General features: G+C 41.6%; 1 protein-coding gene across 1 annotated transcript; it reads right to left on the reverse strand.

Annotated features, from left to right (window-relative positions):
* Positions 1–972: 972 nt before the first annotated feature.
* LOC142436017 (defensin beta 4A-like) lies at positions 973–3455 on the reverse strand. The gene is made up of 2 exons (XM_075539990.1): positions 3398–3455; positions 973–1103 (listed from the first exon to the last, which is right to left on the reverse strand). The coding sequence occupies exons 1-2, from the start codon at positions 3453–3455 to the stop codon at positions 973–975; spliced, it is 189 nt and encodes a 62-aa protein (XP_075396105.1).
* Positions 3456–16201: the final 12746 nt, after the last annotated feature.

The following is a 16201-nucleotide window of genomic DNA, read 5'->3' on the forward strand; positions in this document are numbered from 1 at the left end:
CAAAATAATGATGTATAAATTACCAAGGGTACATTGGGAGGGGAGAGCGGGGAGGGAGGGGAAAAAAAAAGAGGACCTGATGCAAAGGGCTTAAGTGGAGAGCGAATGCTTTGAGAATGATTGGGGCGGGGAATGTATGGATGTGCTTTATACAATTGATGTATGTATATATATGGAGTGTGATAAGAGTTGTGTGAGTCCCTAATAAAATGAAAAAAAAAAAAAAAAGACCATAATGGAAATTGGGGTGTTGGGGTTGGATGGCCAAGAGTCCATCTTGTCTATGTTTTCACGTGGCCCCGGACAATTATTGTAATGTCTTCTGTCTAGTAGAATGGCTGCGTCCCCATCATTGTCCCATTCATGCTTTTGTAGTCTCACGTGAAACTGGCATGTATTGATCTGCCACCGAACTTGATTTTGTATCAATGCATACAAAGCATGTTAATGAGTATAAAGCATAATTTAAAAGGAAGGAATGCCCTAAGAGTGAAAAAATGGGGGATTATTTTTTTTGGAGGATTGACTATGGCTTTATAAGGAAACGATCATTTAGCTGGGACTTGAGGAAAGGTAGCTCCATTCAGGTCAATGTGGAGTAGGTATGGACATTCCAGGAATAGGAGGCATGAGTAGCAGAGCAAACGATGCAGGAAACGACACTGAGCGAATGAGGCAGATTGAGGCACACACTGGGAATAGATCATGGTCTACACAGGTCTGTATAGAACGGAAGTAATTATAAATTTCCCGTGGAGGTTCTGCTTATTGGTCAGAAGACCAGAAAAGATATCATTTAAGATTCATGAGACAGGCAGGTAGGAAACATATTATCACACAATAAGTACAATCACTAGGATGCAAGATTCTTTATCTTTTAACCAAGTGGTAGTTGATCAAATTTTTATGTCTTTGCTGAAGGAGTTGGTCAGATGTAACACTTGTCACAGGGGTCTTCTGGCTTCCTTATTACTATTTTCTACAGCATTTCAATCCTGGTGCACACGAGCCAATGGTCTTTGCAACTGAAGGACATCTTATAGGATGACAGAAGCCTTTATTTCTAAGGCAACTGACAGGGTTCCTTATACGCTGAGCAAATCCTAAGAAAAGAAACAAAAGTACAATGAGCTGTCAGACACCAACATACCACATCAGAAAGTGCTAGACTTTAGGTCAGTCTCCCTCTTCAGTAAACACCAAGGGATTTATTAGTTTTTTCAAAAATGGAATTAGTCAATCATAGTTTGCTGAGACACTTGTCTAGGCATATTTGATTTTGTTTTCCAACCAGTACAGTGCTCCGGTCATTCTGGATGGAGAAACGTCTAGGTTGTTGATTGATTTGGGCTTCCAGATTGAGTCAGGTAAGAGCTGGACATCTCAGGGATGTCACAGGAGGACTCTGTTGACTCTTCAGGGTTTCATGCAAATTCAACTCCACCACCAGAAAATGAAATCAGAAGTACGCCAACTCAGTTTTCACACACACACATGTCAGTAGTTCCATGATCATTAAGAGCTAGCCACACCATATATTTACTCTGTTTTTTCCTCTTTCTGAACCATTGTGTTAATTAAGTATCTGAGCTGAGAAGGTAGGAAAAAGGCTAGAGCTAAGCGATATTAATCATGTCATATGAACTTTATATCTAAGCAGTGAACAACTCAATAAAAAAAGCATGAAAAGCAACATTTTTTAGAACCTTGGACCTGAATAAAACCCCTGAACTAAAACCATGTTGCTGCCTCGGTTCAGCAGATGTAAACCCGATGTTAACCGTACCTGCCCTTTATGCCCTTTATCTGTCCAAAAACAATAGGGAGATATTCCTCTGTGGGCAAGCGAGGATCTCAATGAAATATAAGCACCAGAAGGTGGGTCTTTTTTTCAAAATTTTTGTTAGAAGGTCGTTTAATTGGGTGCTCTCATGGTTCTTATAAGGAGATAGTCTTCAGCCAAATAACTGTGCAGAAAATAGAGTTTAAGGATTATTTCTCATGACAAAGATGTAGACTCAGTCTCAGGACCTTGGCTCTAACTTGGTACCTAAATTCCTGAGGCAACTAGGAGGGTGTCATTTGAGTAAGCTCCTCCTCCAAAAGGAGTCTGGCACCAACTCCCATGACCACCCTAAGAAACAGGCAATTCCAAACAATGTTTTACATCCAATGGTGCATTCTTCTAAACTCTTCAGGAAGGTATGCATTGTCAGCATGTTATCTTGACTGTCAAACAGGTGCCCATTGAACTTCCGCAATTTTCATTCATAACTAACCTTTGTAGCCCTCCCAATTTCATCCCTGTTCTCTTGACCACCCCCTCTCTTGCCCTCAATGAACGCTTAAACATTCCTGCCTGAGACCTCTCTGAATGACCATGTTTTCAATTCTATGAAGTAGAAAATTCTGAATAAGTCCTTTGACTTTTATTTTAAGGTTGGAGGGATTTCTCACTATGACAAGAATGGTTGAAAACATTTGTAATATTGATTACAGTATCTGAAGCCTGGCCTCAGTATTCCACTTGTTTCCCTCTTTTTCTCATTAGTTCTTTCCTGAATTTCTGCCTGGAAACTGCATAACAGTATTTCCTCTGTCTCATTTTGTAGCAGCTTGACCGCTGCATGTCTGCCTTTCTTCTTTGATTATATAATTTACAGTGCTTAGAATATAGCCATAAATACAACTGGAAAAAAAACAGGCTTTTAAACAAAATTTTAATATGTTGTGTTAGGTGTTAGTTTGAAATATTTTCCCTCCTCACTTCTTTCTTTTCTTTCTACAACATTTTTCTTTCATTTCTGTGATTTTAAGGATAGAACAAATGTTTAGGATACAATTAAGTAACTTGATTCCTATGAATAACAAGCTGTGAACCAAGAATAGTACTGCAGAGGAGTGGGTTCTCCAAGTACATATAGATCAGAAGACAAATTTTAAGCATTGATGGCAGTAGTTCCCCAAGTTCATATTGAGCCTTATTCTTCCTTGACATCTGTAGGTTCTACAAACAGTTCATACTTTCCTGACAGAGGTATATTAAACCACACTATGACTGCATTCCCTGGACTAACTTAACATTCTTGTTTTAACTGAAACATTGATGTTTAAATTTCCTAAAAGAGGTCTCTATCAGAGGTACAAGAGTTTTAGCATTAATATTGGTGGCAAGGAGAGATTTACAAGACATTGTACCAATTGGCGTTAGCTCAAGCTTCTTAAATGTATTTTTATCTAAACAAATGGTGCCCGATCCTCATCGCACTCAGTATAATTTTAAATGTCCATGGAAGACAAAGAGTTAGGAAGAGTTATAAAGGACATAGAAGAGATAGAGACCATATTGGATATTTTCCAGTTTTAGGTTTCTCCCAATTTTCCTGGCCCATCTTACCTGGAGCAGGCAAAAGAAAGACCAAGAGGAAAGCGAAGAGCAGGTAATGGAGCCTCATTGTCGCTGGCTAATGAATGCAACCACCAGTGGAGAATGGAGAGTAAGGTGTATGCTTCATCTTATAAAGGTCCCAAGCTCATTGTTCCTGGTAGAATCCAGAATTGCCTGCAATTCTGGTAAGTACAGGATGACAAAATTGAACACCTCTCTTGGTGTGTCCTATGAGCTGTCCTTGGCGTGTATGCCACACGCTGTCATACTCATGTAAATTAGGGCATGGGAAAACACCGGGAAACACCTCATCATCCTGCCATTGGGAGCAAATATGTGGTTATATTTGGCCTCTTCCAAGTATTAGGATATTGATTTGGGTTGGGGGCTCTCTCAAGTGGGCATAAGTTGAGGAATGGGGCCTGGAGGTTAATTAATCTGTTCTGTGCAACTTGACATCTTTTAACTACTGCATTCTCTTGAGGGACTGGGCAGACTCTCTGTCCAACCTGATACCTCGCTCAATCCTCCCGGGGCATAGTCAGTGCCTGAAAAGGAAAAGATGAACTCAGCATTTCCTATAGTGACACAAGATGGTGACATATGCATGGACAGTTCTCTTGCACTTGGCCAATATTTCATTGTGACAGAGTTTGGGGCAGAGGTCTGTGTTACTTTGTCCCATCAGAGAAAGATGTCAGCATGAAATAGAGAACAGTTTGAAATACCTCAGTGTGTTGGAATTGCTCCCCCTTACAACCCAATGTATCCTTGCTAATACAAAGGACCTTGCAGGGGAAGGAAAACTAAAACAAGGGGCTCTGAGGCCTCAGCAAACTCCCCATCACTCAAGGCCACTGTCAGAAGGCAGAGTCAGGCATGTCTCCAGGCGCCATCCCTCTGTTAGGCTCTTCTGACACCAGTGGTTAGTCCCATGGCATTGCACTTCTCTGCTGACTTTGGGAATCTGTTTCAATGGCCAAACAGAACGCACAAACAATACTCAAAATTTTGTGGGGTTATTAGGGAAGTTCATAAGTTACTATAGCCTGCTCTGGAAACAATGAGGCTATAGGCATTGTGCCACAGTGTACCTCTCTTCAGCCAGCAGCCAAGTTTCTCTGGGTCTCACCCTCTCAGCCACTTGGTCTGTCAACCTCTGCTCCTATGGGGCAGGATGTCCATCTGAGACTCTAACACATCCCAGTCTCAGATCTCAGGGAAATGGCCCTTCTTCTCTGTCTTGGTGTTGTTCCTTTGCTCTGTCCCACGGTCTTCTTTTCTTTTTAAATCATGTTATTGGGGCCTCGTAGACCTCGTGTCCCCACTCAAACACACAACCATTCTGTGAAACACATCTGTACACCCGTTGCCTTCAGCATCTGGAAAACCTTTTCTTTCCCCCTGAGCTCTTGGTATTAGCTTCTCATTTTCCCGAACTTGTACTTTACATCCCTCATGAGACCTTGAACATTTATATATTATGATGATTATTCTGGCATGTCTTACACTGCCCATGGTTTTCTTGTGGCAGTGCCTCTAGTCTCCGCTATACTACTTTACGCAGGACACTCGAATAGGATTCAATGACTCTTTCATCTGAGTGTTGCCAGGAATTCTCTGTGATTCTGCTCCTGAGTCAGCTTCTTTTTCATAAGGGGAATGGCAACTGAACTGGAAATCCCCTCTATTAGAGTTTCACATGTCTTATTTACATAGTACCACCCAATCACTTTGTGACATTTACAGAGACATGAAAAAAAGGGGCCAATACAGACTCCATTTACAACACATCCCCACAGAATCACACTTATAGTTTATCCATGAATCCTGAATTTTCAAGAAAATTCCTTTGATTGTCATTGTTAGTGTCCATCGAGTCATCACTCATTCATAGCCCACTATGTGCAAGACAGTAAAATACTACCCAGTCCGGTGCTGTCCTCACAGTTGTTCTGATGTCCCAGTCCATGGTTACAGCCACTGTCAATCCACTTCCTCCATGGACTTCCTCTTCTTTTGCTGACTCTCTCCTTTCCCAGGCATGATGTCCTTTACCAGGAACTGGTCTCTTCTGGTGACATGTCCAAAGTATGTGTGCTAGGCTGGGTTCTGTAGCGATCCAAAACCAGTGGTGCTTGTATGTGTTTGCGCAAATAAAAACGTGGTACTTACATAATCTGGTGGCATCCTGTGTCGGCAAGGATCTTCTGTAGGGCTGGGTGTCTTTAAATGAATTCCTTGAGTTGTCTCCTACTCTGGGGAGAATATAATTTCTCCATGTAACTTGATAGATAATTTTCTGCGCTGAGTATTCTTGGGTGGGGTTTTTGTTATTTTCCTTCAATTTTTGAATATGTCACTAAACTCTCTCCTCTTCTTTATAGTGTCTGTTGAGGGGTCTGAGCATATTTTGGGAAGTGTTGTATGCGAATGCTTGTTTTTCCCTAGCTGCTCTCATGATTTTCTCCTTTTCCTCAAAGTTCGATAGTTTAGCTATTATGAGCCTTGGTGACTTACATTTGGATTCCGTCTACTTGGTGTTCTTTCAGCCCCAGGGATGTCTCCCAGGGAGTCGGCAGAGAGAGAGTGCCTCCCGCCTCCCAGGACAAAGGAGAGCAGTTCCCAGAATCCTCTGGAGAAGACCATGTCCATATAGAGGTTTCATTGACTATCTCTGCTTGACATCCTAGACTCCACCCCTATACGCTTAGTCCGCAAATTGATACCAGTCTATTGGAGTGCTATACACAGCAGACAAGACCACAGAAGGATACATCAAAAAGGTGGTGCCCTTCACAGTAGCCAAACACAATTTGAAATCTCTAGGGATTATACCTGACTAACAAAACAAAAGAATACATGAGGAAAAGTACCTAGCACTTTTTAAAAGAAACCACGAGTGACCTGAACAAATGGAATTCTATCCCAAATTCGAGAATTGGAAGACTCAATATGGTAAAGAGGGCAGTTCTGCCCAAGGCACTGTATAACCTCAGAGCCATCCTGAGACAATTGCTCTCATCTTTCTTCAAGAAATGGAAACACTGATTGCCCACTTCATATGGAGAGGGAAGAAGCTCTGAATTAGCAGAGAGCAACTCAAGAAGAAGGACACAGTGGCAGGACTTATTTAACTCACTTTAGTATATATTATATAGCCACAGTGGTTAAATTGTATGGTATTGGTATAATGATAAAACACCGAGCAAGGGAAAAGAAAAGAAAACCCAGAAATCAAATGTTCAGAATATAGACAACTGATCTTTGATAAGACCCTAAAAAATATCAAGTGACAAGCATTTGCCCTCTTCAGTAATTCGTGCTGGAAAAAAAATGGAATTCAACCTGCAGAAAAATGAAGCAATACCCTCATCTCACTCCATGTACAGGTATTAACTCCAGGTGGATCAGAGTCCTCCAGGGAAAACCCCAAACTATTAAGGCCATTGGTGAGGGAAATGGGACAACTGAGAACTTTGGCACAGGGAATCCATAGGCTATCAGAAATAGGGAAGGACAATAGCAAAGTTGAGTCACAAATTGACATGTGGGAAATACTGAAGATAAAACACCTGTAGACATCAAAAGAATTCTGTAAGAGACTAATAAGAGAGCCCAGAGACTTAGAAAACATCTTTATCAATGACATGTCAGAAAAAGACCTTATTACAAAAATGTACAATACTCTGCTGGCTTGCAAAAATTTTAACATAATGAATTGTCTTCTGAGGAGGTGGGCAAATGTCCTGAGCAGAATTTCACATGGGCAGAAACCCAAATGGACAATAAGCACATGAGAAAATGTTCCCAATCATTAGCCATAAGAGATATCCAAATTAAAGCAACTATGAGATAGCACCTATCACCTCAAAGAGAGCCCAATTCCAAAAATCACAAAGCAACTGTTGGAAGGACAGTGGTGAGATAGGATCTCTCATCCACTGCTGGTGGACATGTAGGTATATACAGCCAGTATGGTAATCAACTTGGCAAGATCTAAATTGAACTGCCATATGACCAAGAAATGCACGTACTCAGGATAAACCCAGAAGAAGAAAGCAACAAACAATCGCCAGTGTCTGTGCTCCAATGCTCATTGCAGCACAGTTCACAACAGCAAGGATTTGGAGACAATCCAAACTTCCATCAAGAGGTGAAAGGATTAAAAACTGTGGTACGTACATACAGTGGCTCACGACACATCCCTGAAGGAAGCAATGAATGCACGAAGCACATCACCACATGGGAGGAACTAGAGGAAATTATGCTAAGCAAAGTAAGCCAAGCACAAACGGACTAGTACAGCATGAGTCCACTCAGGTGAGTTTAAAAATGCAAAACGGGCATAGGGAAAAAGCTACTATTTACAAACATTCCTGGCATGAGGTCCAGGCCCTATGGCAGGGCCAAGAACAAATCCAGGGATACATCATGGTAGCCTTCTAAAAAGGAGGGAGGGAAAGGGGAAAAGGGCATGGGTAGCGGACAAACAGAGCACTAACGCACACAAGGGGAGGGTAATGTGGATATTTCCACAGGGAAACAGGGACCAGGCTTCACCTGGTGCTCCACTACATGAATGCAACATACTGGCATGAAGCAGGGAAACAATGGAGAGATGTGAGGGCCTGTGCCATTCCCCACTGTGAGGAAAATCACCCTCCCCACTGAAGAATTCACTTCAGAGGACAGCACTGAAGCTACTGCTCAGGGAGAGGCCCATGTCTGATCAGAGCTCACAGGAAGAAATGAATGGAGAGGAAGAGAGAGTGGAGCAGAACCTGGCCCACCAAGCCCTGAAGACGATATTCCTGTTCAGAACATACAAAGAACAGAGAGGACCATAAGGCCGGCCCCACTAGGAGACACGATGTCCCTCACTGACCCAAAGCATTGTAGGAGAAAACACTGGAGACACAGTGTGGGAAATGGAAATTGTGTCCGATCCGACCCCATCACACTAAGGTGAAACACTAAAGGCATGCAACAGAATAGCAAGGGGAACAGAGCAATGAAGGCCATGGGGAATAACAAAAATAGACTCAGGGCTAGGGCGTGACGTGAAGTCCCATCACAATAGAACAGAAAACCCTCCTATAGATCAACAAACAGACCTGGAATTATTTACAGCCTTGTCTTTTGTTTCTCATTTTTTATAGTTGTTGTTTTGTTGCTCTGTTTCTCTCAGGCATATTCTTATCTCTGCAGGTGTATCTAAATAAGATAGGTAGGATAAACAACCTGAAAGAGAAAACAAAGAACTGACATTTCTTGGGTAGGGGGCAGGACATGGGTAGGGGCGGCCCAGGAGGGTGTGTGGTGGCAAGGAAATGGGTATTAACAAACCTAGGGGCAAGGGAACAGCAAGTGATGCAAAATTGATGGTCAGGAGGATGTAGGAGACCTGAAGGGTTTGATAAAGGAATTGTAATCATTAGGGATTACTGAAACACAGATAACCACGATAGTGTTACAAGAGGAAAGTATAATGACATAGAGAGAAAGATTAAGAAGCAAAGGGCATTTATACAAGTCTAAATACAGGCATGTCCATATATAAGTATATTTATATATGACAATGGGGAATTGATCTGTGTGCATATATTCATAGGGTTAGAATTAAGGTAACGGATTGACATTGGGCCTCTACTCAAGTACTCCCTCAATGCAAGAACACTTTGTTCTGTTAAACTGTCACTCCATGATGTTCACCTTCCCTACAGAATCAGTAAAGACATACCGGGTGCATAAACTAATGGAAGGAAGAAATTCAATCATGTCAGCTATGAAAAGATATAGCAACTGGGGTCTCAAATGCATGAAGATTACATGGGGACATCTAGCTGAGAAGCAACAATGCACACCAGCCTGTGTGATCACAAGGTGTTGAAGGGATCAAGTAGCAGACTCCAACGAAAAAACATCATCATTGTGTGCTCACCTTCACCATGCAAACATTGAAGACAATTATGTGCGTAAGTATGTGTGGTGAAGAAGGCGGAGGGTGCCCGGCTATGGAGAGATATCACATTTGGAGATTTAAGTGGTTGAATGTAAACAAGCAGCCATTTAACCCAGAAGGAAAAAAGCCAACATTGAAAAAGCACATCAGCCTGTGTGCCCATGAGGGGTGGAAGGGACCAGGTATCAAGCACCGAAGACAAAAAATCATATCACCATGAATGAGGGTGCGTGTAGGGTGGGAACACAAGGTCCATCTGTAGGTAAATGGACATAATTTTGTAGATCGGTAAAGAGGGTGGGACAAGTCACTCAAGGTGCAGTGTACCATCGATGAAACACACAATGTTCCCTTAGTACTTAAATACATCTTTCACCCTCCCCACTCACCCCACCACTATTATGATTCCAGTTCTACCTCACACACCTGGGTAGACCAGAGGATATACATTGGTGTAGATAGGAACAGGAAACACAAGGAATCCAGGATGGATGAGCCCATCAGTACCAGTGGTGAGAGTGGTGATACAAGCAGGGTCTAGGGAAGGCGTTATAGAAAGGAATAAGCTATTACAAGGATCTTCATATAAACCCCTCTCTGGATGATGGACAACAGGAAAGTGGGTGAAGATAGATGTCAGGAAGTGTAAGCCATGATAAGATAATAATTTATAAATTATCATGGACTCATGAGGCAGTGGGGGAATAGAGTGGGAGGGGGAAAATCAAATATAACGAGCTAATTCAAAGGGCCCAAGTTGAAAAAAAATTTTGAGAAATGAGGGCAACAAATGTACAAATGTATGGATTGTGGTAACAGTGGTATGAGCCCCCAATTAAATGATTTTAAAAAGAGAAAAGTACAATGAGGGATATCACTGCTGATGTCAGATGGGTCTAGGCTGAGTGAAGAGAACACCAAAAAGAAAATTACTTGTGTTTTATTGACTCTTCCAAGCTTTCAACAATGTGGATCATAAGCAAATCTTCTTGAGAAAACGGGAATTATAAAACAGTACTTTGTACTCATGCAAAATATGTACATGAATCAAGTGTTGTTGTGTGTAAAACAATAAGGGAATACTGCATGGTTTAACATCAAGAAAGGTGTGCAACAAGGCTGTATCCTTTTCTAACGCTTGTACAATGTGTATGCTGAGCAAATATTTAGAGAAGCTGGCTTGTATGAGGAAGAGGATTAGAGGAAATCCTTTCAATTATCTTCAATGCACAGATGACACAACTTTGTTGACTGAAAGTGAGGGGGACTTTACGTACTTGCGGATGAAGTTCAAGGACTTCAGCCTTCAGTATGATTACAACTCAATGTGCAAATCATCAACTTCCTCACAACTAGACAAATGGGTTACACCGTATAAACCAGAGAACAAGCTGATGTTGATAAGGAATTCATCTTGCTTGGATTTACAATCAATGTTCATGGAAGCAGCAGTCAAGGAATCAAATGAAACATTACATAGGATAAATGACTGCAAAATACCTCTTAAAATGTTGAAAAGCATAAAGTTACTTTGAACACGAAGGTGCTCCTAACCCAAGCCACGGAAGGTTCATTTGCCTCAGATGCATGTAACATTGGGGCTAAGAATAAGAAGAGAAGAGTTGATACGTTTGAATTAACTGCTAAAAGAACAAATCAATCTGTCTTGGAAGACGTACAGTTTGAGCGTTCCTTAGAAGCATGGACACTGAGAATTTGTCTCGTGTGCTTTGGACATATCCAGAGACCCCATTCCTTGGAAAAGGACATCATACATCAAGTATAAGCAAAAGAGAGAAAATCCTTGAAGAGGTGGGTTAACAGAGTGTTTTCAATGAGTTCAATCATAAGAAACGGCTTAGGATGGTCCAGGACCTGGAAATGCTGTGCTCTGTTGGACAGAGGGTCACTGTGAGCTGCGATGGGCATGATGGTCCCTCACAGCCTGGTGTGCCTGACAGTTGATGCACAGCAGTGAGTGCAGTTCCAGGCCTGAAGGGTTTCTAATGGCCATGGTCACAGCGTTTCCACGCCTCTCTGTCAGAAAAGTAAGCCTGCTCTATTTTAAGATCATGATTTTAAGGTTTTATCCCCACATCTTTATGTGAGTCCACCAAGAGTGTTCTTGAACCTTGAAGCAACCATGTCCCTGGAGTTGCTTTTGTTCAACTCCAGAGCTTTGTAAGCAGCCATGACTTGGGAATTATATGTTCTGTTGGTCACGGCTATAGTATTTGTTGCTCCCATCACAATCACTAGGCAAAATATGAAAATAAGGTTTTTGGGTTTCTAAGGGACGAATTGTGAGCTTTGTGATCTTCATAGGTGTGAAATGAACCATCTCAGAAGCAGGAAGGGGGAACTCATCTTTAAGAAAGAAGAGCCCCAAATGAAGCACACTCTTTTCCTGTGAAGGAAAGCTTCAGCAACAGACGTGGGCAGAGAGGCAGCAGCTTGAAGAGCCCGAAGCTGAGTCGTGGGCATCGCAAAGTCCTGACCAATAAAGCTGAGTGTCTTCTGGCAAGAACTGCATTTCAGGATGGGCTCCCCTTTGGACATGTATAAGCACTGTATTAGACAGGGTTCCCTGGAGAGATAAAACCAGATTGCTGATAATTTTATATATATATATGTATATATATATATATATAAAGATAGATAACACAAGAAATGAACTGTTAAATTATATACAGATAGATAGATATATAATACAAGAAATAAACAGTTAAATTATAAAGCAGTCCAAATGGCCCAGTGCTTTTTAATTTAACTCCCGTGAGAAAGTTGTGAGACACTGGCAGTCCTTCAAGTCTTGATGGCTGCCAGGTAATTCTCTGTAGAGAAGGCTAAGCTATCCCAGCATAGGCAGCAAACAGCAAGGCAGGTCACCAACCATCAGCCAGGTCACCAAACTTCAATCCCCAGCTCTAGAGATGTATATTCGTATTCTCTGGGGAGGCAAATCTTAAAAATGCCTCAAATTAGAGCAACACAGTTCACAGGTTAGGAGTCCCACAGGTAGTGTACCTTGCAAATTGAAGCACAGAACAAACAAGGCAGCCGCACACTAGTCTGATGATCAAAGAGTGAGAAACAAGAAAGGCAAGTGTCACCAAGTCATTTATCTCTCTGCCCTTCAATTAATCCCACATGTGTTTATTGGCCAGCCTGATACAATAACCTAACTATCTGAAGCATTAAAAAAAATCCCAACATTTGCCTGAGCAGGTTTGATGCCAAAGAACAGTGTGGCTGAGAAGTACAGGACCATAGAGAGATGTACCTATAGGCACCCGCGAAGAAGAGACTGTCTTGACCGGAGAAATGCTGTGTCCTGACCATTTCAGAGCCTGACTTGTAAGGAAGTGTTATACTATTAGGTGTAATCGAGTCAGTTCCAATGCCTATAGACCCTGTGGACAATAGAACAAAACCGTGCCCAGTCCCGTGTCATCCTCACAGCTGTTACATTCAGTTTATTGTTGCAGTTACCACATCATTTTATTGAGACTCTCTTGTTTCAATGCCCCTCTACGTTACAAAGTATGATGTCATCTTCCACGTCTCCCATGATATCATGCCCAAAATATGTGACACAATGTCTCACCATCTTCCCTTCTAAGGAACATTCTGGCTGAATTTGTAAGATCATGTTTGTTCGAATTTTTTGCAATCTAAAAAACTTTCCGTAATTCTTTGCCATTACCATAATTCGAGAGCATCATTTTTTCTGTGGTCTTTACTGATTGTCCATCTTTCATGATCAGCAACAGTGATTGAAAATCCCCAAAGCTGGGATCATATATATTTCTGTCCTCAAAGATATAACCTTGCTCTTCAGCACATTAAAGAAGTCTTGGGCAGCAGATTTGCTCAAAGTACTAGACATTTTTCATTTCCTTACTGCTGCTTCCATGCATATTTATCGTGGACCCAGTCAAATGAAATCTGGGACAATTTCATTCTTTTCAATATTTACCACAATGGTGTCTATTGTCTAGTTGGGATGCTATTAATTTTGGTTGTCTTTACAATCCACACAATACTCCAGGTGTTGTTTTTCATAGTAAGTGCCTCAAATCTTACTAACTTTGAGCAGCATGCTTGTGTCACGGCGTAGTGCAGGTTAATAGGTCTTCCTGCAGTCCGGATGTGATGTTCCGTTTCCTAGACTCCAGCTTCTCAAGATATTTGCTCATATTGAATAACTACTTTGAGAGGTTACAACCCTGACATACCCCTTTCTTGGTTTTAAACTTTGTAACATTCCATTGTTCTCTGCCTCTGGGCTTCTACACAAATTCTACATGAGCATTGTGTTAGGGTTAAATTTATGACCCTTGAATTTGCAAAAGTTTAGGGTTCGCAATGGAAGTCCCAAACCCATAAGAGTCAGCACAAATTCAACCTCCTTTGAATTCCTTCTGACCATCATCCAGCAGCAGGAATGGCTGTGGCATCAGACGGAATGCATTAGAAAGTGGGGTATAGTCACTCTGCTAGAAGTGGCATAGTTCTAGGAGCCTTGTCTGGGTGCTCTTTAAGACCGTAATGGAAATTGGGGTGTTGGGGTTGGGTGGCCAAGAGTCCATCTTGTCTATGTTTTCACGTGGCCCCGGACAATTATTGTAAGGTCTTCTGTATAGCAGAATGGCTGCGTCCCCATCATTGTCCCATTCATGCTTTTGTAGTCACACGTGAAACTGGGATGTATTGATGTGCCACCAAACTTGATTTTGTATCAATGTATACAAAGCATGTTAATGAGTATAAAGCATACTTTAAAAGGAAGGAATGCCGTAAGAGTCAAAAAATGGGGCATTATTTTTTTTGGAGGATTGACTACGGCTTCATAAAGGAAGTGATCATTTAGCTGGGACTTGAGGAAAGGTAGCTGCATTCAGGTCAATGTGGAGTAGGTACGGACACTCCAGGAATAGGAGGCATGAGTAGCAGAGGCAAACGGTAGAGGAAACCACACTGGGCGAATGAGGCAGATTGAGGCACTCACTGGGAATAGACCATGGACTACACAGGTTTATATAGAATGGAAGTCATTATAAATTTCCCTTGGAGGTTCTAATTATTGGTCAGAAGACCAGAAAAGATATCATTTAAGATTCATGAGACAGGCAGCTAGGAAACATATTATGACACAATAACCACAATCACTGGGATGCAAGATTCTTTATCTTTTAACAGAGTGGTAAGTTGATCAAATTTTTATGTCTTTGCTGAAGGAGTCGGTCAGATGTAACACTTGTCACAGGGGTCTACTGGCTTCCTTGTTACTTTTTTCTACAGCATTTCAATCCTGGTGCACACGAGCCAACAGTCTTTGCAACTGAAGGACATCTTATAGGATGACAGAAGCCTTTATTTCTAAGGCAACTGACAGGGTTCCTTATACGCCGAGCAAAACCTAAGAAAAGAAACAAAAGTACAATGAGCTGTCAGACACCAACAGACCACATCAGAAAGTGCTAGACGTTAGGTCAGTCCCCCTCTTCAGTAAACACCAAGGGAGTTATTTGTTTTCAAGGATGCAGTTAGTCAATCATCGTTTGCTGTGACACGAGTCTAGGGATATTTGATTTTGTTTTCCAACCAATACAGTGCTCCGGTCATTCTGGATGGAGAAACGTCTAGGTTGTTGATTGTTTGGGCTTCCAGATTGAGTCAGGTAAGAACTGGACATCTCAGGGATGTCACAGGAGGACTCTGTTGACTCTTCAGGGTTTCATGCAAATTCAACTCCACCACCGGAAAAATGGACTCAGAACTAGGTCAACTCAGTTTTCACACACACACACACACACACACACACACACACACACACACAAACACACACACACAAACACATTCGTCAGTAGGTCCATGGTCATAGAAGCTAATCCTACTAAATGTTTACTCTGCCTTTGTCCCCATTCAAAATCATTGTGTTACTTAACTATCTGAGCTGACATGGGAGGAAAAATGCAAGAGTTAAGCGATATAAATCGTGTAATATAGCATTTATATCTAAGCAGTGACCTACTGAATAAAAAAAGCATGAATACAAACTTTTTTCTGAACCTTTGACCTGAATAAAACCCCTGAACTAAAACCATGTTGCTGCCTCGGTTCAGCAGATGCAAACCCGATGTTGACCGTACCTGCCCTTTATGCCCTTTATCTGTCCAGAAACAATAGGGAGATATTCCTCTGTGGGCAAGCGAGGATCTCGATGAAATATAACCACCAGGAGGTGGGTCTTTTTTTTCTTCAAAATTCTTGTTAGAAGCTTGTTTTATTGGGGGCTCCTATGGTTCTTATAAGGAGAGAGTCTTAAGCCAAATAACTCTGCAGAAAATAGAGTTTAAGGATTATTTCTTCATGACAAAGATGTAGACTCAGTCTCAGGACCTAGACTCCAACCTGGTACCTAATTCCTGAGTCGACTAGGAGGGTGTCCTTTGCGTAAGCTCCTCCTCAAAAGGGAGTCTGGCACCAACTCCCATGACCACCCGAGGAAACAGGCAATTCCAAGCAATGTTTTACATCTAGTGGTGCATTTCTCTAAACTCTTCAGGAAGGTCTGCATTGTCAGCATTTTGTCTTGACTGTCAAACATGTGCCCATTAGTTCTTTCATGAATTTCTGATTGCGAACTGCATAATAGAATTTCTTCTGTCTCATTTAGTACCAGTCTGACTGCCTGAGTGTCTGCCTTTCTTCCTTGATTATATTATTTACAGTGCTTAGTATACAGCCATAAAGACAACTGAAAAAGCAGGTTTTAAATATAATTTAAAATTTTTAATCTGTTGTGTTAGGTGTTAGTTTGCAATATTTTCCCTAGTTCCTTC

This window comes from Tenrec ecaudatus, unplaced genomic scaffold, assembly GCF_050624435.1.
Source record: "Tenrec ecaudatus isolate mTenEca1 unplaced genomic scaffold, mTenEca1.hap1 Scaffold_1239, whole genome shotgun sequence".
Lineage (NCBI taxonomy): Eukaryota > Metazoa > Chordata > Mammalia > Afrosoricida > Tenrecidae > Tenrec > Tenrec ecaudatus.